The sequence below is a fragment of the Bombus pascuorum genome, chromosome 16 (genome assembly GCF_905332965.1).
Source record: "Bombus pascuorum chromosome 16, iyBomPasc1.1, whole genome shotgun sequence".
Taxonomy (NCBI): domain Eukaryota; kingdom Metazoa; phylum Arthropoda; class Insecta; order Hymenoptera; family Apidae; genus Bombus; species Bombus pascuorum.
The window spans coordinates 4,571,415-4,593,853 of NC_083503.1; the positions used below are offsets into that span (position 1 = coordinate 4,571,415).

The 22,439-nt window shown below is 36.9% G+C and overlaps 1 protein-coding gene across 3 annotated transcripts in view; it reads right to left on the bottom strand.

Moving 5' to 3' along the window:
- Nucleotides 1-6,269, bottom strand: part of LOC132915240 (putative fatty acyl-CoA reductase CG5065) — a 132,303-nt gene extending 126,034 nt beyond the window's left edge. Inside the window, exons 1-7 of one of the 3 annotated variants that reach the window (XM_060975031.1) lie at nucleotides 6,008-6,124; nucleotides 5,606-5,922; nucleotides 5,259-5,506; nucleotides 4,857-5,040; nucleotides 4,400-4,585; nucleotides 4,052-4,306; nucleotides 3,026-3,980 (exon numbers count right to left, since the gene is read on the bottom strand). In XM_060975031.1, coding sequence (XP_060831014.1) covers nucleotides 3,890-3,980; nucleotides 4,052-4,306; nucleotides 4,400-4,585; nucleotides 4,857-5,040; nucleotides 5,259-5,506; nucleotides 5,606-5,922; nucleotides 6,008-6,019 — 1,293 coding nt within the window. In that variant the 5' untranslated portion in view covers nucleotides 6,020-6,124 and the 3' untranslated portion in view covers nucleotides 3,026-3,889. Of the gene's footprint in view, nucleotides 1-3,025; nucleotides 3,981-4,051; nucleotides 4,307-4,399; nucleotides 4,586-4,856; nucleotides 5,041-5,258; nucleotides 5,507-5,605; nucleotides 5,923-6,007 lie in introns of those variants that run through there. The other 2 variants (XM_060975029.1, XM_060975030.1) reach the window with 2 other exon arrangements.
- Nucleotides 6,270-22,439: the final 16,170 nt, after the last annotated feature.

Sequence of the window (22,439 nt, forward strand, 5' to 3'; positions counted from 1 at the left end):
CAGAAGGTTTCGTCACCGTCGCGAGATGAAGAAGAAGGGGCGGTGCAAAACATAAAGGCAAAGGGCCGGCAGCGCAGCCTCCTCCGGCGACCCACGTGTCACGGCTCAAATTCGAGCAGCTATATTGCTACGTCGCGTGAGATGGTCCGCGGGACATCCCTCATGGTCAGGCCACCTAGGCCTGCCCATCGTTACGGTGGCCCGTATTAGGCCCAAGGAACCCCCATAAACCGCATCTGTTAAATATTAAGGTACAGTCATATAGACATCGCCGGTTTATGAAGGTTCCCAAAAATCCGTTGGTCTGTTGCACATCCTCGCTAATTGCGAAGAAAGCAGATGTGCCCTGCGAAACTGCTGGGTTTTCCCCAAGAACAAGGACACCCATGAGCCAAATTTGCAGGAGACTTTCTCCTCGTATTGCATTTATTAACATTGGCCATAACCAATGGGCATCGCGGATCGTTACCCTCACTATTCTACCCAAAAGAGTAAACAGCGAATCCGCGTCCTTAGTTCGGAAGGAAACACCCTCACCGAGTTTTCCTCAGTAAGAGCAGTAGAGCAGTCGGAGAGTCTTGAACAGTCACGCCTAGAGCTCGGAAGTGCATTGTAAATATAAGAATAAAATAAAAGTTTCTTCTCTCATTAAATTCATTATTATTTTACGTGACACACGCGCCGTCGAGGAGCGGGAGATCCGGGGAACGGACGTCGTCATCGTTGCTGTTGCCACCAAGGTAAACAGGGATCTCAGCACCCTGGACGGTGGATTGCAACAACAACAGTTGCAAGGAACCAAAGGCGAAGACGTTCGCCGACGTGGCCGCCCGGCCTCCAGCACCTCTACGTACGGGGCAACGGTCGTGGACGCCTAACAAACACGTGGATAGTGGGGATATAAAGGGGCGACAAAAAGATACGAATCGAATTCAATCGACAGTCGAGTTTGAACCAGGAATCGAACAAGTCGAGTTGTAACCGGGCAGCGAGATTGACTAGCGAAACCGAAAGCAATACGCGACGCGATCAAAAGAAGACACCTGTTAGTAAATATATTGTTGACCTAAACACCGAGTGATTATTTAACGCACTGCATTCAATGTCACCTCGGACGTGAGGAAAGAGGCAGAAATAGAGGTAGGGACACAAAAATTGGAAATTAAAAAGAATCAGAAGAGGATCTGATGGAAATATTAGAAGAGACAGAGCAAAGAGAAGAGATAGAAGAAATAACATAATGCGTAAAGGAAATGATATGCCAATAGGCGGAACGCCGAAGGGAATGGTACAAATAGCAATAAAACAAATCATGCAGGTAGAAACTGAAGACGTCGCATTCTAGATAGGAAGTGAAAGCAGAAGCAGCATGATAATAATACAAATAAGGAAGTAACAACAAGGGAACGAAACGGTGATGAAGAAGAATAGGATGAAAAGGCAAGGATGGAATTTACATTAATAGAAAATTAACAAATACTTCGAAAGATTCGGGCCAACCATAATCATAGAGGTATATAAAATAAAAACACAGATTAAAATCTGAAGAATACCAATACCAATGAGAAGATGGAGAAAATAATCGGAAACGTAAAGGAAGAATGGGTGCTAATTTTTTTTTTTTTTTTTATTTTATTTTATTTTGGTTATTTTACAATTTGTCCTTGCGGACATTTGGTAAAGTGTTATATCTTGTTGGTGAAGAAAAAATAATATAGCATGTGGGCGGCTACCCCCAGCGGGGTACCAGCTTCGTTTTTTTTTTTCTAAGTTATATCTTTTATGAGGTCTATTGGGTGTTTCCTTTTTAGTCTTCTTGCGTTGTTTGTTGTGTTGCACGTTTCAGCTGCCAGCTGGTTCGGGTGTGTTTCTATTCTTGTTCTGTATCTTGTTGCGAATCTGGTAATCTCCTCCTTGACCGTTGGTATTCCGAGGTCTTTCCTTATGGCCTCGTTTCTAACGTACCACGGTGCGTTTACCATTGTTCTAAGGATTTTGGCTTGGATTGTTTCTATTTTGTTTATGTGGCTCATTGCTGCTGTTCCCCATAGTGGAATTCCGTATGTCCAGATTGGCTTTATGATTATTTTGTATATTTTCAGTTTGTTTTCTGTGCTTAGTTTGGATTTTCGGCTTGTTAGCCAGTGCATTTGTCTCCTTGCTATCTGTATCTTGTCTATTATTGATTTGATGTGCTGTTTCCATGTGAAGTGTGTATCTATGTGAAGTCCAAGGTATTTGACTTGCCTTGTTTGTGTTATTTGCATGCCGTTCAGGAAGATGTTTGGTGTTATCTGTTTTCTCAATGTGAATGTGATGTGGTTGCATTTGGTAGGGTTAGCTTTGATTTGTTTGTCTTGTAGCCACTTTTCTATTTTTGTGATGTGCTCTTGTAGTATTGTAGCTGTTGTTGGGTGCTAATTGGCGAGGATTTCAACGCAAGGACAAGAAAGAGAGGTTCGTTATAAAGCGAGGGCAAAGAGGAAGAAGAAACGAGGAAGCCAAAATATAAAATAAAGGATACAGAAGGAACAAAACTGTTGGAAATGGTGAAAGAGAGCGGATGAAAAATTCTGTATGGGAATATGGAAGGGAACGATGTAGGGGATGGGATTACAACTATATCGGCGAAAAGGATAGTTGAGTAACCGATTACGTAATAATACACCAATGACAAAACACCAAGTTAGAAGTGTCAGAACAAAAGATATAATAGAATCAGACCACTTATCGATCAAGGAGGAGAAATGTGGGACAAATAGCTGGAAAATTCAAAGTGAAGAGCAGTGGAAAAAAAGAAAGGTATGAATGGCAGAGGGAATAGAATAGACCTCGAAAACGAGGAAACAAGCGAAAAGATGAAAGAAATGATACAAAAATAAAAGGGGCGACACTAAAAAGAGTAACAGAGATTAAGAGAACAAAAGTAGGTTTGGCAAACTAATAGCAAAAAGAAAATGGAAACAAGGAAAGAGAAAGCATTGTTTTAGATTTGTACTTATTTCCCACTGACTAGGAGAAAAATTTTATGAAACTACTAGTGACAAACATTTTGAATATTTTAACATGTTTAAAGTATCATTTATTTTAATATCGTATGAAAATTACAATGACTAAATAAGAAAATTGTAATAATGTATATGTACCTCGATTTTGAAGACACAAGTAGATTACATTTCGGGATTCTGCGCAACTTCGCATGAGCTTCAAAGGAATCTTTTGTTTCTTGTAGAATTTCTTTGTCGGCGAATATCGCGTGTTTGAACTCGAATTTAGGTTGACCGGGAGGAAGCAAGGGAGGGGGTTAATGTAGCATAACATATTTTGTTTCTTATAGATATTTATATGGTGATAGATACACATTTCACATGGAAACAGCATATCAAATCAATAATAGACAAAATACAGACAGCAAGGAGACAAATGCACTGGTTAACAAGCTGAAAATCCAAACTAAGCACAGAAAACAAACTAAAAATATACAAAATAATCATAAAACCAATCTGGACATACGGAATTCCACTATGGGGAACAGCAGCAATGAGCCATATAACCAAAATCGAAACGCAAGCCAAAATTCTTAGAACGATAGTAAACGCCCCATGGTACGTTAGAAACGAGGACATACGGAAAGACCTGGGAATACCAACGGTCAAGGAGGAGATTAACAGACTCGCAACAAGATACAGAGAAAGAATAGAAACACACCCGAACCAGCTGGCAGCGGAAACAAACAACACAACAAACATCGCAAGAAGGCTAAAAAGGAAACACCCAATAGACCTCATAAAAGATATAACCCAGCAATCACGAAGTTGAAAAGGATGACGAATCCCTTCTTCATAAAATTGTATTTATGTTCCTCTGGTTTAAACAGACAAAATAACGTTCAAATAGTCAGTACATATACGATACAACATATTATCAATAGTAAGATCATTATACCGGACATTTTAGTGATCTGATGTATCCAGTACAACCTGAAATAACCGAAAATATATGTATTTATATTAGTTCCTATTTTCGTATGCGAAGATACTTCTATACGCACCTTAATAATCGTTCTCGGGCTGTTGACTTAAACTCTTGCTTTAAAATAAATGTCCTAATTCCCATCAGGTAAGTTGCAACATACTTGTCCCAATTCATATCCCGTAAATCTATCTTAACCATATCGCTGTCATTCAACATTTTCACCTTCCTCGCCAAGTCGGCACAGTTATCCCTTTGAAAGGTCCATTCATTCGTAGTAAAATATGACACCGATGTAAACAGCTGGTTGCCATGTTTTAAAAGTTTTATCATTCTGAAATATAGTTTTTAATTATTATTGTAGATGAACACAAAGATTGTTTCAGAAAGATTGTTCTCGTTGTTCGAGGATCGATAGAATACTCACATTGGTTTTCTACCTCGCAGTCTTAAAAATATATCTATGATGAAAGCAGGCAAAACATACGGAATTACACTCAGAACGTCGAAAATATATTTATTAGCTATCATTGGACAACCCGGGTACCATAGCGTATCGTTCATTGGCATTTCTCTGCTATACTTCAACACGAGCTGTTGCAACTGACCCCACCTTGTCAATTGGAACATTTACATTATTACAATTGTTGCAAATATACTTAAAGCACAGTTTACTGTGATCTGAGTATCTCGGAAAATATTAATTTAGATAAAATATTATGTTATATCACTACTCTTATAAATTGAAGTATTGAAAGCAAAAGCGAACTTTTATTTATTTATTTTATTTGCGAATTGGTCACATTACTTAAATAAATTGAGTTTCTTGGAATACTGTAACAATCAAAGTACATGAGTTGAAAAAGATTCGTAATAAATTTTACCTAAAAGGATTAGCGTTACTCGTGCAGTTGTAAATTTTAACTTTGTGCTCTCGATGTAGCGTGACATGCCATGCAATAGATATTATCGCGTCGACTACGAAATCGAGGGGCACGACATCCAATCGTGCATCTTTCTTACCTCGTATTGCTGTTACACATCCTCTACTGGTTAGCAGAAGAATACCTGGTAACATTAAATTGGTTTAGAAATTATTTTCTATTAGCAGAAATGTAGCACTAAATAGATTGGAAAGAATTTTCATAATTGTGAACAACGACAAACTTGAACAATAATAATGATGATCTAGTGGAAATCCGTAGCTTCCCATAAACCAACAGATTAACTCCACTATTCTGAAATGTTAATTGAACAATTATCATTGAAACTGATTTCTGAAAAACCTGTTATTGCAGAAATATTCTCCAGCCAACCAGGACATGGTTCTTCCATAGAGGCACCAATTATGCTTGGCCGCACTATCGCAACCGGCAGATCTTTGCACTTGTTTGCTACAATCTGTTCTGCTAAATTCTTACTGAATGTGTAAGTATTTGGATAAGTTTTTAAAATGCTACTTTCCATTAGCTTTATCGAAGTTTTATCGAGTTTGTCACACATATCGATTACCGCTGAAGGATTCCAGCTCGTACTGCAAATTCAATAATAAGTGAACATATTCTGCACGATATAATTGTAAATATAATATTCGTAAACCATAGAACTAAATTTGCGTATAATTTATTCTTACGTATAAACTTTTTCCTCAATCTCATCTAGGTTCGCATTACTATAAGCTGTGCTAACGTGGACAAAGCCTATTGGATGCTTTAGTTCGTTCCAAAGTTGGACGACACGAGCGGTACCTTTCGTATTCACATTGACAGCGACGTGTAACGGCTCGTTGAACCTCACAGTGGCCGCGGCGTGAAACACTATGTTTACTTTCTCTAGCAACAGACTTCTATCTTCTTGCGAAACACCTAAATCCGGCAGACTCACGTCACCTTTCACGGCATAAACTCTGCTGAAAAGTGAGGGGTTCTTTGCTTTAATGCCATCATAAATCTGAAAACAAAAATTCCGGATGTGGGAGTTAATCAATTTGGCTCCTGACAGGCTTAAACATTGAACGAAACAAGAATATATTTACGAACGGGATCATCCATGATCTTCTTAAATCGTTCTTCTATCGTTTCGTTCGTTTTTGGACGAATTAGTATATAAATGGCAGCGATGCGTGGACATACGCGCATCAGTTTTTCCAGAAAACCTTTTCCAAGGAAACCGGTTACTCCAGTCACAAGAATCCCACTACCGGCGTAGAATTCTTCGAGAGTATTCGTCTTAATCAACCTTTTATTCGCACTTTCATAGCTTTTTTTATCGATTGTATCCATGTTTCAAGATCTTCACACTTGCAGTCCCTATATTTGCCACTGAATTATCAAATAGTGTTGCGACCGTTCGCGGAGAGACGCGGTCGCGAGGAAACGCGTCAGCGAGAGTCGTAAATTCTCGCTACGATTCGGCTAATCGACGCCGCGAAATGGTCGCTCCCCGCGTTTCGTTTAGGATAACCGGGGTGATTCACTGAATGCAACTTATTCTACGGTTGTAGAATAAATATATATTTGTATCACAGTAATACTTACAGTTTATATAAGGTGTCGGTTTAAATAGTATCGGAAGTTACCACTAGAATGTTCGAGTTATATCTTGTACAATGTGACTGATTTGGACGCGACCGTACAGAGAGTTTTCGACTGCGACTTAGAGATCGGTTAGAATGTTAGATTGCGACTTTACGATGCTTCTCAGTGAGTTCGTTGGACTGAGCGATCGTTGTAGACGTGTTGACTGATTTGACGACGAAGACGAACTAACTTGATAGTGACGATGCTGTGTCGGAGGTGAGCTAAGGAAAGTTAGTTTTGCTCATCTTCCGATAGTAACTTTCTCTCAGCGACGGCAAAGACCCTTCCTAGTCTACCAAACTTCTTATTATCCAATCAGAAGCAATGTCTATTGCCCTCACTTTCCTAGCCAAATTTGTCATCGACAAATCCGATGGTTCCGTGCGCTAGACACACCCATCACTAGCTTTCCTCCGCCGTAGCATCGTCACAGAACTTCACTTATTCTTAAACTTTAGAGTAGTCATCTCTTTATCGGCTTTTCACCCGTCAATCAGTCTTCACTTATATTTACGCACCAGCGTAACTAGCTGCGATAGAAAGTGGTTGGAAATATATAATACTATAACCTGTTAAATTCAGTGTTATACTCATTGAATCACGCCTATTATCCTAACAGAAATAAGGGGATCGATCTTTTCGTCGCGTCGATTGTCTAATCGAAACGGGAATTTACGACTCCCGTTGACGCGCTCCTTCACCGTCGTGTCTCTCCGCGAGTGGTCGTAACACAACCGCTTTAATGCCATTTCATAATTTCTTTTATATAGAATCGATATTACACATGTATATTTCAGTTCATTTGCGTTTGTTTCAATTTATTTTACTACAAACAAGGGATCTTTGCCATTTAAAATATAATATGACTAAAGTATCTCGCACGTTTAATGTAGTCACCGCAGAGCGAATTTTCACCATTCATAAACCCGAAAGGTCGAAAACAAACATAACAATAACATATGAAAAACCGTTCTTAAACTCAACTGTTGCCAAAAAATAGCCGGAGTTTCGCGCAACTATCACACGAAGGCGAATGTTCCGATTACTTCTACTGACTGGTTGTAAATAATTGGATAACCACAGTAAATTATCTGATAATAATTTTGATATATATGATATTGGTAATGATGAGCACAGTTAATAGAAGACACAATTGAATACAGAATATCAAGGAATCACCTGTTACCTGTTGCTATTTTCACTCCGTATTCCTTATCAAAGATCGAACAATAATACGTCTTCACGATAGTAGATCCCGACACGTCTCTCACAGTACTGTAATGATCACGATGTAATACTCCTTTGGATACTCGTACTTTAATAACATCACCCTACTACTGAAACTGTATAGCGTCATACATGAATGATTCGATTAACGTTTTTATCTCCAGAACCAAGAACAACATAGATTTAAACATTTGAATTTTAATGACATTTTTATTGTATACATTTTATTAGCTAAGATGAAGGCGGAAGTATTTGAATTGCAAATTCTATTTCATATTACGAACGACTTATTGTGCTGGGATTAAATAACACACGGTCAGTGTGAAACGTACTCATGCAATGCTTTAACAAAAATTAAAATTATGGTACAACTTCGTTTAGTAAAAAATTCAAAGAAAATGAAAAATATATACACATTTTTACAAGTCCACAAAATAATTTTCAAAAAAAAAAAGAAAAGGATTCGATACCTATTCCTATGGTGAAAATATTAATAATTATCTACCTAATGCTAAATATATATGTGTAATATATGTTCGTACAGTTACCACTTCATAGGATGCAATGTCTATATCGTAATATAATACCTTATAATCATTTAAAGAAGGTTTCCTTAAAAATAATGGGAAAATTTTTTAGTAGTGTACTCATCAATTTGATGAATTCAATGCCACGATATTTGCAAAACATAATGGAATCAAAACGAAACTTTACTAAGAAGAAAAGGTCGCGAATGGGCAGACTCTGATTTTAATAAACCGTGAGACTTAGTGAGAACACGGAAACAAAAAAAAATAACAGGAAAAAGCGTCAACATACTCACGAATCATATTAATATGCAAATGCATTCGCTGGAAGTTAGTTCCTACTTGTGCAAGATCACCTACCTTACGACGCGGTGGACAGAAAATGAAGCATAGTCCCATTCTTATTTAATAATCACAAACCTAATTGCAGATACACGCTAGCACTAACGTCAACAACATGTTATTTTATTCAAGTTCACTGTCATCGCACCGTTCTCTTAAATTATTTTTTTTGTTATACATACGTCGTGACAAAATGATTAAAAAAAATCATTTTCAAATCCGTGAAGTAGCATTTCGAGAAATTCGTCCACCTTTTCTTGAAACGAAAAACGTGGAACTGTGGAACAACTACATCCTTTCTCATTTCGATGGCTTTTGAGCACCTTACCGGAGTATAACTCTAAACAACTTCTTTCTGTACAAGTAACTGTTGGATGGCTATAGTTTCTGAGATATTCGGAAACAATTATCGATAACAGTCCAATGAATTCTACCAATGTATAATGTATATAATTATATATGTCGGGTTGTAGGTAGGGGCGTATAATGAATCTTCACCAGGGTTGTTCATGGTCGTCGCACAGATATTTATTACACAAGTATGGCTGATACAAGATTGACGAGCGGACGCGGTGACTGGACACTAATGACAATGGCCCTAGGTTCGATATAGCGAATCCACGGTCAACGGGATAACGAATATACTTTGCTTCAAAGTCTAAGTCGGACTCAACTTACTACTCGCGATACTAGGAACGCTTGATTGACTCTTAGCTAATCAGATTGCCAGAAAAGAATGACTTTCCGTCGCGACGACGCTGCAGAGGAAAACTATGATGGGGTGTGCCTAAGGGCACGAGATCATCGGATTCGTCAAAGAAAGCCTCCACTCGGAGGGTGAGGGAAATAGACGCTGCTGTTAATTGGTCAATTTCTATGTTGGCGGTTAGAAAAGGATGCTAGCCGCCCTAGAGAGAGAGTTCCTAGCAGGCAACGTCGTACGTGACCAAATCAGGCTTTCCCATAACTTCCCGCAATAGGTGACAGATTTACAGGCTGATAGAATAAAGACTGTTTGTCAATCTAAAGGACTTTAGTTAACTAAGTCCTAAGATTTGTAACGGTTCCTCAGGTTATCTGAACATAAACTGTAAACGATGCATCGGCATCTGGCGATCATCTGGCCCAAAGAATGGGGTCTGTGTGTGGCGAGCTGCGGGGCTGTTGGAATGTCTTATTGTCAAGTGTCTGTACTGCCAATTCTTTAAAGGAAAGCTATGTTACTTTATATCTCTGTTAGGTGGAACGTTCATCCCGTGACCGTGGCTACGCTCGGCGACCGGTTGTCGCCTCGAGCCTAAACTCATTGTCTCAAGTTTCGAATGACTGTGTCTGGGTTATTTCGTAGATGCTACAGTATTGAGGCTTTTCCAAATAATTCCAACGGGGGGGGGCCCGGTGTCCTTTCATCTCCGACATATACAATTGTGTATCCGCGACAGCATACGCGCTGGTATTTGTTGCCCGTTCATCTTTTGTTTATATTATATACAGGGTATTCAATGTAAAACAACTTAAGGGCTGATTCTTGAAGCTAAAGTAAAACGAAAATCAAGAAGAAAATAATTGTGTTTTCGGTTTTATTTTTGAATTACTGACAATTACAAATCGGCCGAATTATCACTGTGCACGAGTAAATCTCCTTTTACGAACGAAAGTAGGTCAGCTCAAGCGACGGGGTACACGGTGATCATCAAATCGAACGATACATGGGCAGCAGTATATCGTGTACTACAAACTATGATGTTCGGAGATGTAAACCAACCTGCGTAAAGTTAACTAAGGAAAATCATCGATTATGATTACTCATTAAGATCCATAGCAGCATTTCGTAAACCGTTTTATGATATTTTCGAATAGAGAGGATTAGTGTGTCCTCTAATCCTTTGTCTCGATAAGTAATTAATAAAGAAAAACACGTCTAGACAGCGTTTTTACAAAGTTCACACACGTTGGAAAACCGCACACGTACCGCGAGTGTGCGAAGTATTCACAAAAAAATGAAAAAATTACACGTGCATTAGGTATACTTGAGCTGCTACTGAATGTAGCTGCACGTTGTTTTACGTAAAGAACAAACGATTTCCATACAAATTACTGTTCATTGTACATTATAATATACAAATACATATACATGAAATAATAAATGAAGAAACAGGAAAAAAGCAACAGAAAAGTTATTTAAACTTATACTCGTAGGATTAGTTAAGACATCGTTTGATGCACTAATATGTAATATATGCCGAATGAAAAATAATATTTGTCCCGTTGAATAGCTTTTTTAAGCTATTGATTTTGTCGACGAAATAACACTATCATTGCAAGGAAGTTCAAAGCAATTTTAAACACATCTGGTGAGTAGCCCATTCGTTTTCTTTATCCGCATACCCAACCGTGCTTTTAAATAGAACACCTCCAATATCACATATCAATTTTCTGTGAGCAGTCTGTGGTGGGGATTTTGGGTGACCCTCAGTTTACGATACGGACACCACAATTGCCTTTTTGGGAAAGTCCGAAGTTCTTACTTCCGAAATTGTAAATATGAAAATGCGGATCTTATCCAGAAGCTAATTAACACCCCAAGTGTTCGATGGGTTCGCTCCAAAGTAAGCAGCTGGTATCATTCAGCAACACCAGAGAAGATTGGAAGGAATAATTTCCCACCTCACAAAAACCATGGTGAGTAGGAAAACCCTAAGACAGAGAGCTAGAAGATGAGGACCATGTGAGGTTTCTTCAGGGAGTCTTAAACAAGTCTTCAAACAGTCTTCAGCACACAGTCATACTCTGTAACATTACTCTGCATCTTTAATCTACCTCCACCTTGAGCGTTCACAGCGTTCAAGGTTCGCGATATCAACCGATCAGTTGCAAGCTGACTGATCGCCACCTAGTTGACAGTTCGCACCAGTCTGCACACTCGCGACGCGTGTGCGATTTTTTCGCGGCGTGTGAACTTTGTACAAACGTTTCTTATATGTACTTTTGTTTACTAATTATTTATCGAGGCAAAGGATTAGAAGGAACATTAATCCACTCTACTCGGAAATTCCATGCAGTGGTTTTCGACATGCAGTTACAAATTTCATTGAGCAAACGGGTTTAATCTATGATCGATGATTTTTATCTCGAGATATATCTCGATAATTATTACGATTAATAATTTTTTAAAAATATAAAGTTTCAAATTCTTCCAATTGAAACGTTCAAGGTAGATCGTTTTGTTGAAAATACTAGAATACGGAAATTATTCCGAATAGTTTATACATTAATTTATTCGTTTCGAAATAATCGATAGAAAGACAGACGCGAAACTTAACGAAGTACCGGTGAAGATATGCCATGAATTAGGGTGGTTATTTTTACGCAGGAAATGACATTAGAGTTTAATCAGTTGCTTGTCAATATTACTCATTTGCCAAACTATTGTATTTATTACTCTGTATGATTGTGTGTTATTTTTCCATATCGTGTGTATCAGTGTCTGCACAATGTAATAATAATAAGTTCGATTTGTCATGATGGAAGAATCGATTCTAATAAAAAAATAATACTCGCATTGAAAAACTGTACGCTTCTGTACAAGCTCACTTTCTTGGAATCTTCCACGAAGGAACGTACTATTCAAAATATATAGGTAGGCACATGTCATGAATGTATTTATGCTTTTTGTGTATTGAAAAGTTAAACCATGTTAGTGTCTTGATTTATCATTTTGATTACTAATAAAAAGTTCTTGCACGACTCTAGCCTTATGTAATCTGAAAAATTTACTAGTGGATGCTAAGAAGTAGAGGATAAAGAAAAGTTAAGTACTGACACCACCATAGTATTATTCTGTAGCCTCTGTGTGGTGGAGATTAATATAAAAATGTTGTCGAAAATTTGACCTTAACCTTGAAATTCCAGGTCAAAAGGTCATATTTTTCTGCTTACATCATATTCTACTTATCACAAGAACCAATTTTCCAACAAGAACTATCAATTACAACTGGATTATTCTCTTACAAAATGATGTTGAAGTTTCCTATACAGGTCAACACAAAGTTTTTTTTTTTTTTTTTTTTTTTTTTAAATAGTTTATTTAGCCAATATTTGATTTTTTGTACATTTTTGAGATTCACAATAAACAATGAATTGAGTATAGTGTGTTTAGGCAAAAGTACCGATACGCGTCGGTACGACGTAGCCATGGTCTAATATGTGTCGTGGATTTTCGGTTTTTGCGTTTATTTTTTTGTTTTTTGGGTTTAAGTCGCATTGGTGCGTGATTTTTGTGTATTCTTGTGTGTGTTGTATTTTGTCCTGAAACTTGGCCGCAAAACAGGACTCCTCGGTGTATGGTCAACACAAAGTGAGTGTGATTTTCTGACTGTGAATCTAAAGAAGAAATTGTAAATGTTGTTTTGTTTTATAATGTGAGAAAACTTGAACCAATACACTAGAAAAAAACTGTATCCGCTACTGAAGATTACAAATGATGGAAAACATGATTCCACGCTACTAGAGAAGATATTTCTTTTTCTGTGAAGATACAGAGGCCTCCCACTCTACGGGGCATTCCTCTTACGCGAGTCCCTTTTTCACGCGGTAAATTGTAACAATTTATGCGGAAGTTTTGTAACGCGATCTTATCTTACGCGACCGATAACGTCAGTGCCGTATGAGATTAAGATGAAAATACATTATGTTGCGCTAGACATTATATGTGTGCATATTTTTTTTTAGACAGACAGACTTTATTTACGTGATTCTCATTCGTGTAAAACGAATCCACGTGGAACGGATACTCCGCGTGAATTGAAGGAAAGATGTAATTATCTTCTAAGCTTTTTGCAAATGTATATATCATTCATGTATAACATATGATATAAATCACATCATGAGTGGAAATAGATCATCTACTGAGATATTATATTATATGTCAATAATAAAATTAAAATATGGCATAGTGCATTAAATTTAATGTTAATATTTTAAAGAAACAAATAATGTGAACATCTTCTCATATAGCAGCTTGTATACTTTTGTCGCAAAGACATGACAACAGATCTGGAAATAAATCAATATGCATAGCAAGGAAAGATCTCGTTTCGACATAACACAGATATGAAATTCTCTAAAGCAAAACTACGAGCGTGTCCAAAATTATTTGTGAACCGTATAAACTTGTGCAATTCCGCTGAAACGTAGGTCCAATTAGTTACAAAAGTATGGTATGAAGATTTATTCATACCGATGAATTCTAATACTATCAGAAGTTAATCTTTATTTTATTACAATTATTATTTAACAATTATATCTATATATCATTATTACAATTATATTTAATTACAATTACATTACAATTATTCATTCACCTACCACTTTTGTGATTAGTTTGTTATTACTTCACGCTAGCGCTGCAGGTCGTCTGGCTCTGACCGGATTGAAGTAAATAGTCTAAACCCAAACCCAATACATTGACGACATTCGCTTCTGATTGAATCATAACATACATGTCTTAGAGTATCTCATATGCAATTGTGTACGGAGCTTTACCCAAGCTCGTACCAGCCTCGTTGGTCAAGACAAAGAGGGAGTGAGTGCTAAATTCAGCCGCTGGCAGCCAATGATGCGTGCGCTGCCATAGAAGCACAATTATCAACGAAAGTACACTGTAGTTGTACCGATAGCTTTTGCGAATTTCTCGGAAATCATCGCCCATTCATAGTTTACATATGGAGGAAAAAATTGTTTTAAATGTTGAGCTTCACAAATAATCGAAATCGGAGAACACGGAATGGTTTTACAGTTTCGCCTTCGTTTTTACGAGGCTGGCGGAGACGAATAAAGTACCAATGTCTCCGTCTGTGACATTCATAACATGCAACGCATACATAGAATGCCCTTTTTGTCTTCCTTTATTACAACTCAACTTTCGGACCACTTCTTCTATGCTTTCGGTATATGCGTATCAAGAACTATTTACATGACCGTGATCCTAACTACACGTAATCGGCATCAATAGAATGCTACATTAAGGCGCTAACTTTCAATATATAGTGTTTAGTTTTTGCTTATAACTTCGTATTTGTGCATTTCTTCACATAGTTTTGGACCTTCGACAATAATCATTAAATTGTCTAAAATAATGAAAAGAAATAAAATTTAAGAAGTTTTAACGAAAATGGTCGCCGACAAAAAAAAATTTAATCAATCTTATGGTTAAATTGTAGGAAACAATGGAATATATAAAATGAAGAATTACCTGTACACATGAAACAAGAAGTAGACGTTCTTAAATTTGCCAGCGATGTCATAAGTTATCCTACAAATAGTATAATCCATTTTTATCTACAGTTTAATAAAATTGGAAACATGAGATCAACTGGGCAACAATTTTCATACTTCACTTTACTACATACTGCATAATAATTATGTTACAAATGTTGAATGCTTGTACTATAATGTATTCGCAAATATAGGATAAATGTCTGTCCCAGACATCTTTTTGTTTCATTTTCTCATTAACATCTAAAAGTAATAAATAAGACTTATATGCATATGTAAATCATTAAAATGCATATGTATCAACAACATATATCATGTAGATGACGTTAGACGTAATATAAGATTTATAACGTAGAAGTTTAGTAGTATTGCTTTAGGAAATCTGTACTAAATCAACAATTTTCTGGTAATGGGATTAAATTCTGATTTTGTTACATAATACATACATTAAAGATAGTTATGCGTAAACGAGGCTAAGCGTTCGATTTCGATAAAATTTAAATATGTTGTATAACTTATCATGAAAAACATATTCTTATAAATATATCGCTCGACTTTAGTTTCCGAGATATAGGAAACAAAAAGAAACAAGGACTGAAAGTCGTAACGTTCGGCAAATATTAATTAAAAACCCGCGATAAGCTGAGATCTTTAACTCAAAAATCAAACTTTCTTATTTTTGATTTATGATACATGAAATTTTTACCAATGTGCTCCTTACATTTTTGTGATTAATATAATACCGAACATATATATATTTTGAAGTATATTAGCTTACTTAATAAATGATAATTAAATACATATCAATAGGTAACTATAATTCATAGATGTTAGTAATGAAAATGGTGATACAGATATTTATATCATTAACTTGCACATACATATATCATGTAGATAATGTTAGATTATCTTTATATTAATACATGTATTATATTTTATATTTTATTAATTACATTGCAGTTTACATTTATGACGTAGAAGTCTACTAATATTTCGTGTAGAAATCTGAAAACTAACTAAGTTTGTGATAATAGTGCCACCAATGCATTCTATTCAACATTTTATTTCTCATGAGAAAAAAAGGATCATGATTACAAATGCATCCAAGACTGATTGTATAAGGTATTTTTAAAATATAACAAAAAGAACGAACAAGACTTGGTATTCTAAGAAGTCTATTAGACGATTAAAAGCTAATTATTTTCTGTGGTGGACTTTACGTGTTGGTTTATACAATAACGAGACGAACTGATACTTGTACTGTCAAATGTATTTAAAAGTATTTTTAAATATAGAATACAGAGTCACTTACCGTTCGCTCAAAGTCATTCGATATACTCGCTATAAGAATGCTCGTACGCTAGGTAATGCTTATGTTCGCTCGATTCTAACTGTCCGAAAGATCGTGTTCGTTTATGTATACTGATCAGAGGAGTACCGAAAAGTTTAAATTCGACTTCGGTCGACGATTGCACGTAGCGGCGATATTGTACGTCAAGATCAATGTCCCGAGGCAAAATAACAACATGAGTCGCTCTCGATCCGCATCGTCCTCTGACTCATATGCCGCTACATTTCTTTCATTGCGACAAATCTCTCGTTAAGGATGGAGTAAACAACGTCATATTTTAATTGTACGAAGCATTGATACATTGCCATTGCATTTACCTGCGATTTAGACCGACTGATAATAAAGTTTCAAATGAACTGAATTCAATTTCACGTATTCCTCTCACCAAAATTATATAGTTTTTGCTTTTAATGATGGGCTTCATTTTTTTGATCATCCTTTTTCTCTACATGGAAAACACATTACAAAGGACTGTAGTGAAAACGCTCTCGCTATGAATCGTAATAGAGATCTGAAGGTCACTTTTGAAATTACTCAATAGCTGTTAACCTCTGACTTAAATAGACAAAAACTATCTACAGCCCTTAATCTTTTTTCGAAGACGATTGCTGAAGATGCTCTGTGATGCGGCAAACAAGTTTTTTTGATACAAGCTGATTACGATGTTACATCAGTACATGATATTAATAACCTAATGACTTGGTATTTTTAATACCAAATTTCTAACAGATCTATAGACTGTTCGGTTAAGAGTGTAACAAAATTTAAGCAGTAGTTCTTGGAACCAAAATAAAACGAAAATCCTGAACAAGAAATATCCTTGTGCGGAGGCAACTCTCCTTACAGGAACGAAAGTAGGTTAGCTTGAGCAAGAGAGTGCAGAGCGATTCCAAATCGAACGATATATCAAGAAGCCATAAAACAGTTTTCATCCGAGCGTCATATTCTTCGTGTTAGATTATATAGTGCAAATAAATCGATTACACATAACATTACTCGTCATCTTTTACTTTTTACCTCCACCTTGAGCGTAATAGCGTTCACGTTTCGCGGTATCAATCAATCAGTTGCAACCTGACTGATTGCCACCTAGTAGTTGAGAATCGCAACACAGACCGCTTACTGGGATATTTCGACCGATTTCTCACTATCAATAATTAAAGAACATTGCCGAACATCCTGTATATGAACCGACGCGTGATAGGACATTTCCTGATAAAGTTTTTTTTTTTTTTTTTTTTTTTTTTTTTTTTTTTTTTTTTTTTTTATAACGTTTATTGTCCAAGAAGATGAGTATTACATGTGTATGTTATTCACAATAAACAATGAATTTCGGTTGTAGGGTGGATTAGGCAAAAGTACCGATACGCGTCGGTACGACGTAGCCATGGTCTAATATGTGTCGTGGGTTTTAGGTTTTTGCGTTTATTTTTTTGTTTTTTTGGGTTTAAGTCGCATTGGTGCGTGATTTTTGTGTATTCTTGTGTGTGTTGTATTTTGTCCTGAAACTTGGCCGCAAAACAGGACTCCTCGGTGTATTACTTTTATGCGTTGTGGGATTTTGGGGGGGGATGAGTGGGAAGGGGAGGGGGGTGTTAAATTATATTATTTACAATGATTATAGTATTTACATATTTACAGTACTTACATCTAGGTTATACGGTGGTAGTAATGGTTTTTTTTTTTTTTTTTGTCAAATTGGTAGTTTTCACTTATATTTTCTTATGGGTTTGGAATCCACCAATATTTTTTTGTGTTTCTTCTGTGTTTGTCTTTAGTGTCTTTTTGGGGGAGGGCCATGTTGTACCTCCACCTGGTGTCTGCAGTCAGTCCGTTTAGGTTTTCCTCGTAGAGTATCGTTTTTATCCCTATTTTTCTTTTTATGTGGAAAATTATCGGGATATTGTTTTGGTCTTGGAGGTAATTTTTTTCGTCTAGGTATAGGAACGCTTCTGGGGGGATGTAGCCTGTTTTCATTGTGTTTTTGTAATATTGTACGTTTGGGTATAAGCCGCTGAAGATTAGGCTGTTTTCTTTTATTTTTGACGCTTGTGCGAAATGATTTCTTGCTAGTTTTAGTATGTGACAATCAATGCGGTGAATGTTGGCTAGGTCGTAGATTTTTTTGTTTTTTATATATTTTTTGTATCCGCTCTGTTCGGATCTGTACGCATTTTGGCAAGCTCTAATGCATTTTCTTTCGAAAACGCGGATTCTCTCCATTAGCGATGCTGGTATGTTGTACCAGATTGGGCAACCGTATGTTATAATTGGTCTAATTAGAGCTTGGTAGCATAATGTTTTTACATTATTCTTGAGCTGTTTCGAGTAAAATAGTCTCTTTGATCTCCAGAATGCTTTATTGGCCTTGGCGAGTTGGGTTTCTATGTGTTGTTTGTAATTTAGTTTGTCATCTATGTTTATGCCTAGGTACTTTACGCAGTTTTTGTGTGGTATGATTGTCTCTTCGGATGACTTTTCTTTTAATTGGAAATTTTTGCAGTGTTTTCTTTCTGCTGGGCCGATTTCGCTGGTTTTGGGTTTGAACAGTATGCTTTCGCATTTGTTTGCGTTAATTCTTAGTTTCCATGTGTGGTAGTAATCATTGATTTTGTCGAATAGTTCTTGGAGGTCTGTGTTTATTGTTTTAGTTTTGCGGCCTGTTACGTAGATGATTAGGTCGTCTGCGAAGGCTATGGAGCGTTTGTGGGTAGATTTGTTCATGTCGAACAGGTTTAATATGTCACTGTTGTATATGTTGAAGAGTAGCGGGGAGTTTACAGTTCCTTGTTGGAGTCCGTTTTTTATGGTGAATTCTTTGTTCGATGTATGGGAGTCCTCGGTCATTAGGAATGTTCTGTTTGTAATCATGTCCCATATTATTTTGATTAAGTATCTCGGGAAGTTTTTTTTTATTAATTTATAAATGAGGCCTGTGGTCCAGACTGTGTCGAAGGCTTTTTCGAGATCTATTAAGCAGGCGGCTACTCGTTGTTTTGCGTTTAGTGCCCAGCAGATGTCTGACGTGAGTTTGTTTGTCGCGTGTAGTGTGGAGTGTTTGTGTCGGAAGCCAAATTGGTTTTCTGGTATAATGTTTTTTTTTTTGCAGAATGTAGTTAGGGGGTTATTGATGACTACTTCAAATACTTTGCTTATGTTGGGGAGGAGACTTATTGGTCGTAGGTTTGTGAGTGATGAGCCGTCTTTATTTTTTTTTGTGATTGCTATTATTTTGGCTTTTTTCCACTTTTTCGGGAAGTATGCGTTGTTTAGCGCATTGTTGAATATTACTGTGTAGTACCATTTTATTTTGTTTGGTAGGTGCTTAAGTGAGATGTTCGGGATGCCGTCGAAGCCGGAGGATTTTTTATTATTTAGCTTGGCGAAGATTTTGTTTAGTTGGTTATAATTTGTAAAGTAATTTATTTCTGTTTCTGGTTGTTTGGGATTGTCTGAGGTGTTTTCGTTTGAGAACGTGCAGACTGTTTTGTTTAGCGTTATGTCTTGTTCTATTTCGTTTTTGAGTTTGTTCGTTTCTGCGATGATGATTCTGTTTAATTCTTCTCGGCCCATGTGTTCGTTTTGGGTATGTGTTTTGGAGAAGTGGGTGCCTATGATGTCTAGTTTTTCTGTTGTTTTAGTTATTATGAAGTTATTCTCGGTGTCTTTGCTGGTGTTGTGTATCTCTATACCTGCTTCTTGGATGAGGGGAGCTTTCTCTGGGGGCAATTTGAGCGGAGTGCTGGGGTTTTGTTCTTTCGGTCTGAAGATTTGATTTATTTGTGGGAACATGTTGGCTGAGTCGTTTTTGGAGATATTTTTTATTTTGTTTGACCAGTAGAGGTTTATAGAGTTTGCGAATTCTTGTTTCTGTTGTAATTTTATTTTGTGTAGTAGGTATTTTAGGTATTCTAATTCGTCTCTTTTGTCGTAAGAGTAGTTGTGTTTTATATTGTTTATTTTGGAGAGTATGTAGCTTTTGTCTCGTTGTAGTTCTTTTATTTTGTTGTTGATATATAGATCGCAAGAGTTTTTTTGTTTGAAGGTTGGGACGGATTTTTGGAGTGCGCTTTGTATGTGTTTTTCGATTTCGTCTATGTATGTGTCGATTTGTCTGTTTGTTAGGTTGACGTTGTTGTAGATATTTAGGTCGCATTTCTGATCGAGTAGTTTTTGGAATTTTTTCCAGTTTGTCTTTTTGTAGTTGTACTTGGGGGTTTCGGTTTGTGTTTCAAGTGTTAGGTAGTCGGATGTGTTTTTGTTTATCTGTAAGAGTATGGCTTTATGGTCGCTGTCGTAGTCTAGGGTTTTGAGCGTGTTATTTGGTCGTAAGTTTTGGATTTTTAGTCGTGCATCTGTTAGGCATATGTCGAGGTATGAGCCTCCTTTTGGGTAGGAGGGTAGCTCGGAGCTGTAAAGGTTTGTTTTGTAGTGTATGCTTTTATTGTCTAGCCAGTTTCTGATGAAGTTTCCTCTCGTATTGTTTAGTGGGTTTTTCCAGCTTGTGTGTTTTGCGTTAAGGTCGCCGGCTATTATGTGGAAGTTTTCTTGTTTGTCGAGCTGTAAAAGTTCGAAGAGGTTATTGAATTCGTCGTTAAATTCTTTTTCGTTTCCGTAGGTTGCGTAGGCTGCAGTGATGAGTAAGTTTTCCTTTTTGTTTATTTTTATTTTTATGGTTTTCGTCTCCAGGGTTTTAAAACTTGTTATTTCGTCGTTTTGGATTTCTTTGAATTTCAGGGGGTTTTTTATGAGGATTGCCGTTCCTCCTCCTTGGATAGCGTTTGGTCTGTCGTGTCTTATTATGGAGTAGTTTTTGAAGGATACTTTGTGTCTTTTGTTCAGTTTTGTTTCTGAGATGAGTACGATGTCGGGGGTTTCTTTGTTTATTAGGGTTAGCATACTGTATCTTTTTTGGTTTGAGATTAGAGAGTTTGCATTTATTGCAATTATTTTCAGGTGTTTTAAATCTAATTTGGATGTTTTATGTTGTGTTTGTTGGTTTGGTGTGTTTTGGCTAATTGTCGACTGCGATATCTAAGGAGTTGAAGATGGTGTTGAACCTGTCTTCGTGCGATGATATTGCATTTTTTAATTCGTTGAGTTGTATTTGTTGTTGATTTAGTGCTTGGATGATACATTTTTTAAAATCTTCGAAAGCGTTTAATATTATTTGTTGAGGGATGATCTCGGTTGTAATTGGGATTTGGTTTGCCCGCGAATCTAGTTTTGGGTTTATTGTGTGAGGGGGGTTTTCGATTTCCTGCTTTGGTCTTGCTTGTTGTTTCACTGCGTCCGAGAACTTTAGTTCTGGGGTGTATTTTCGGCTTATCTGTTCTAGTCGTTTGTTTTTTGTTTCTTTGTCTTTTTTAATTTTTTCTGAAAGTTTTTGTCGCAGCTCTATGATTTTGGGGCACCCTTTGTATGACGCGGGGTGTCCGTAGCTTTTGCAGTTGACGCAGAATATTTTATCCTTTGTGATTGTATCGTCTTTTTTTATTTTGCACTCGCCTGGGCCATGGGGCTCGGTGCATTTTACACAGCGGTAGATTAGGTTGCAGTTTTGTGCTGTGTGGCCTAATCGTTGGCATTTGTGGCATTGGGTAATGTCATTTTTTCTTATTTTTTCCCACGTTATTTTATAGTAGCTTAGTCTATTTATTTTTTGTAATTTCACGACGTTGCTATTGGGGGATACCTGTACTATGTATATTGGGAGCAGTCTGTTACTTTCCCTTGACTTTCTTGTCGAGAAGCGCGATACTTTCGTAAACTGTATGTCGTCTATTTTTAATGCTTGTAAGTCTTCTAGTATTTCTGTCTCTGTGAGGTTAATGTCTAGTCCTTTTAATAGGAACGTGTGATGTTTTTGTGTTTTTGGTGTGTATGTGTAGAACGTTGTGTTTGTTGTTATCAGTAATTCTTTTGCTTTAATGTAGTCGCTTAGATTATGTAGGTATAGAGCGTGTTTGTTCGCGTGTATTCTGTTAATGTGAAAGTTTTTGATTTTGAGAGCGTCTTGTAAGAGAGCAATGGTGTCTTTTGGGTCTTGATGAGTTATGTTGATTGGCGGGGGCTTGTTACCTTTTGTGGGTGAGGGGGCGTCCTGTTGTTCCTCTGTGGGGTGGTTGGTGGGCTGTTCCTGTTGTGCTTGTTCCATCGGTGTCT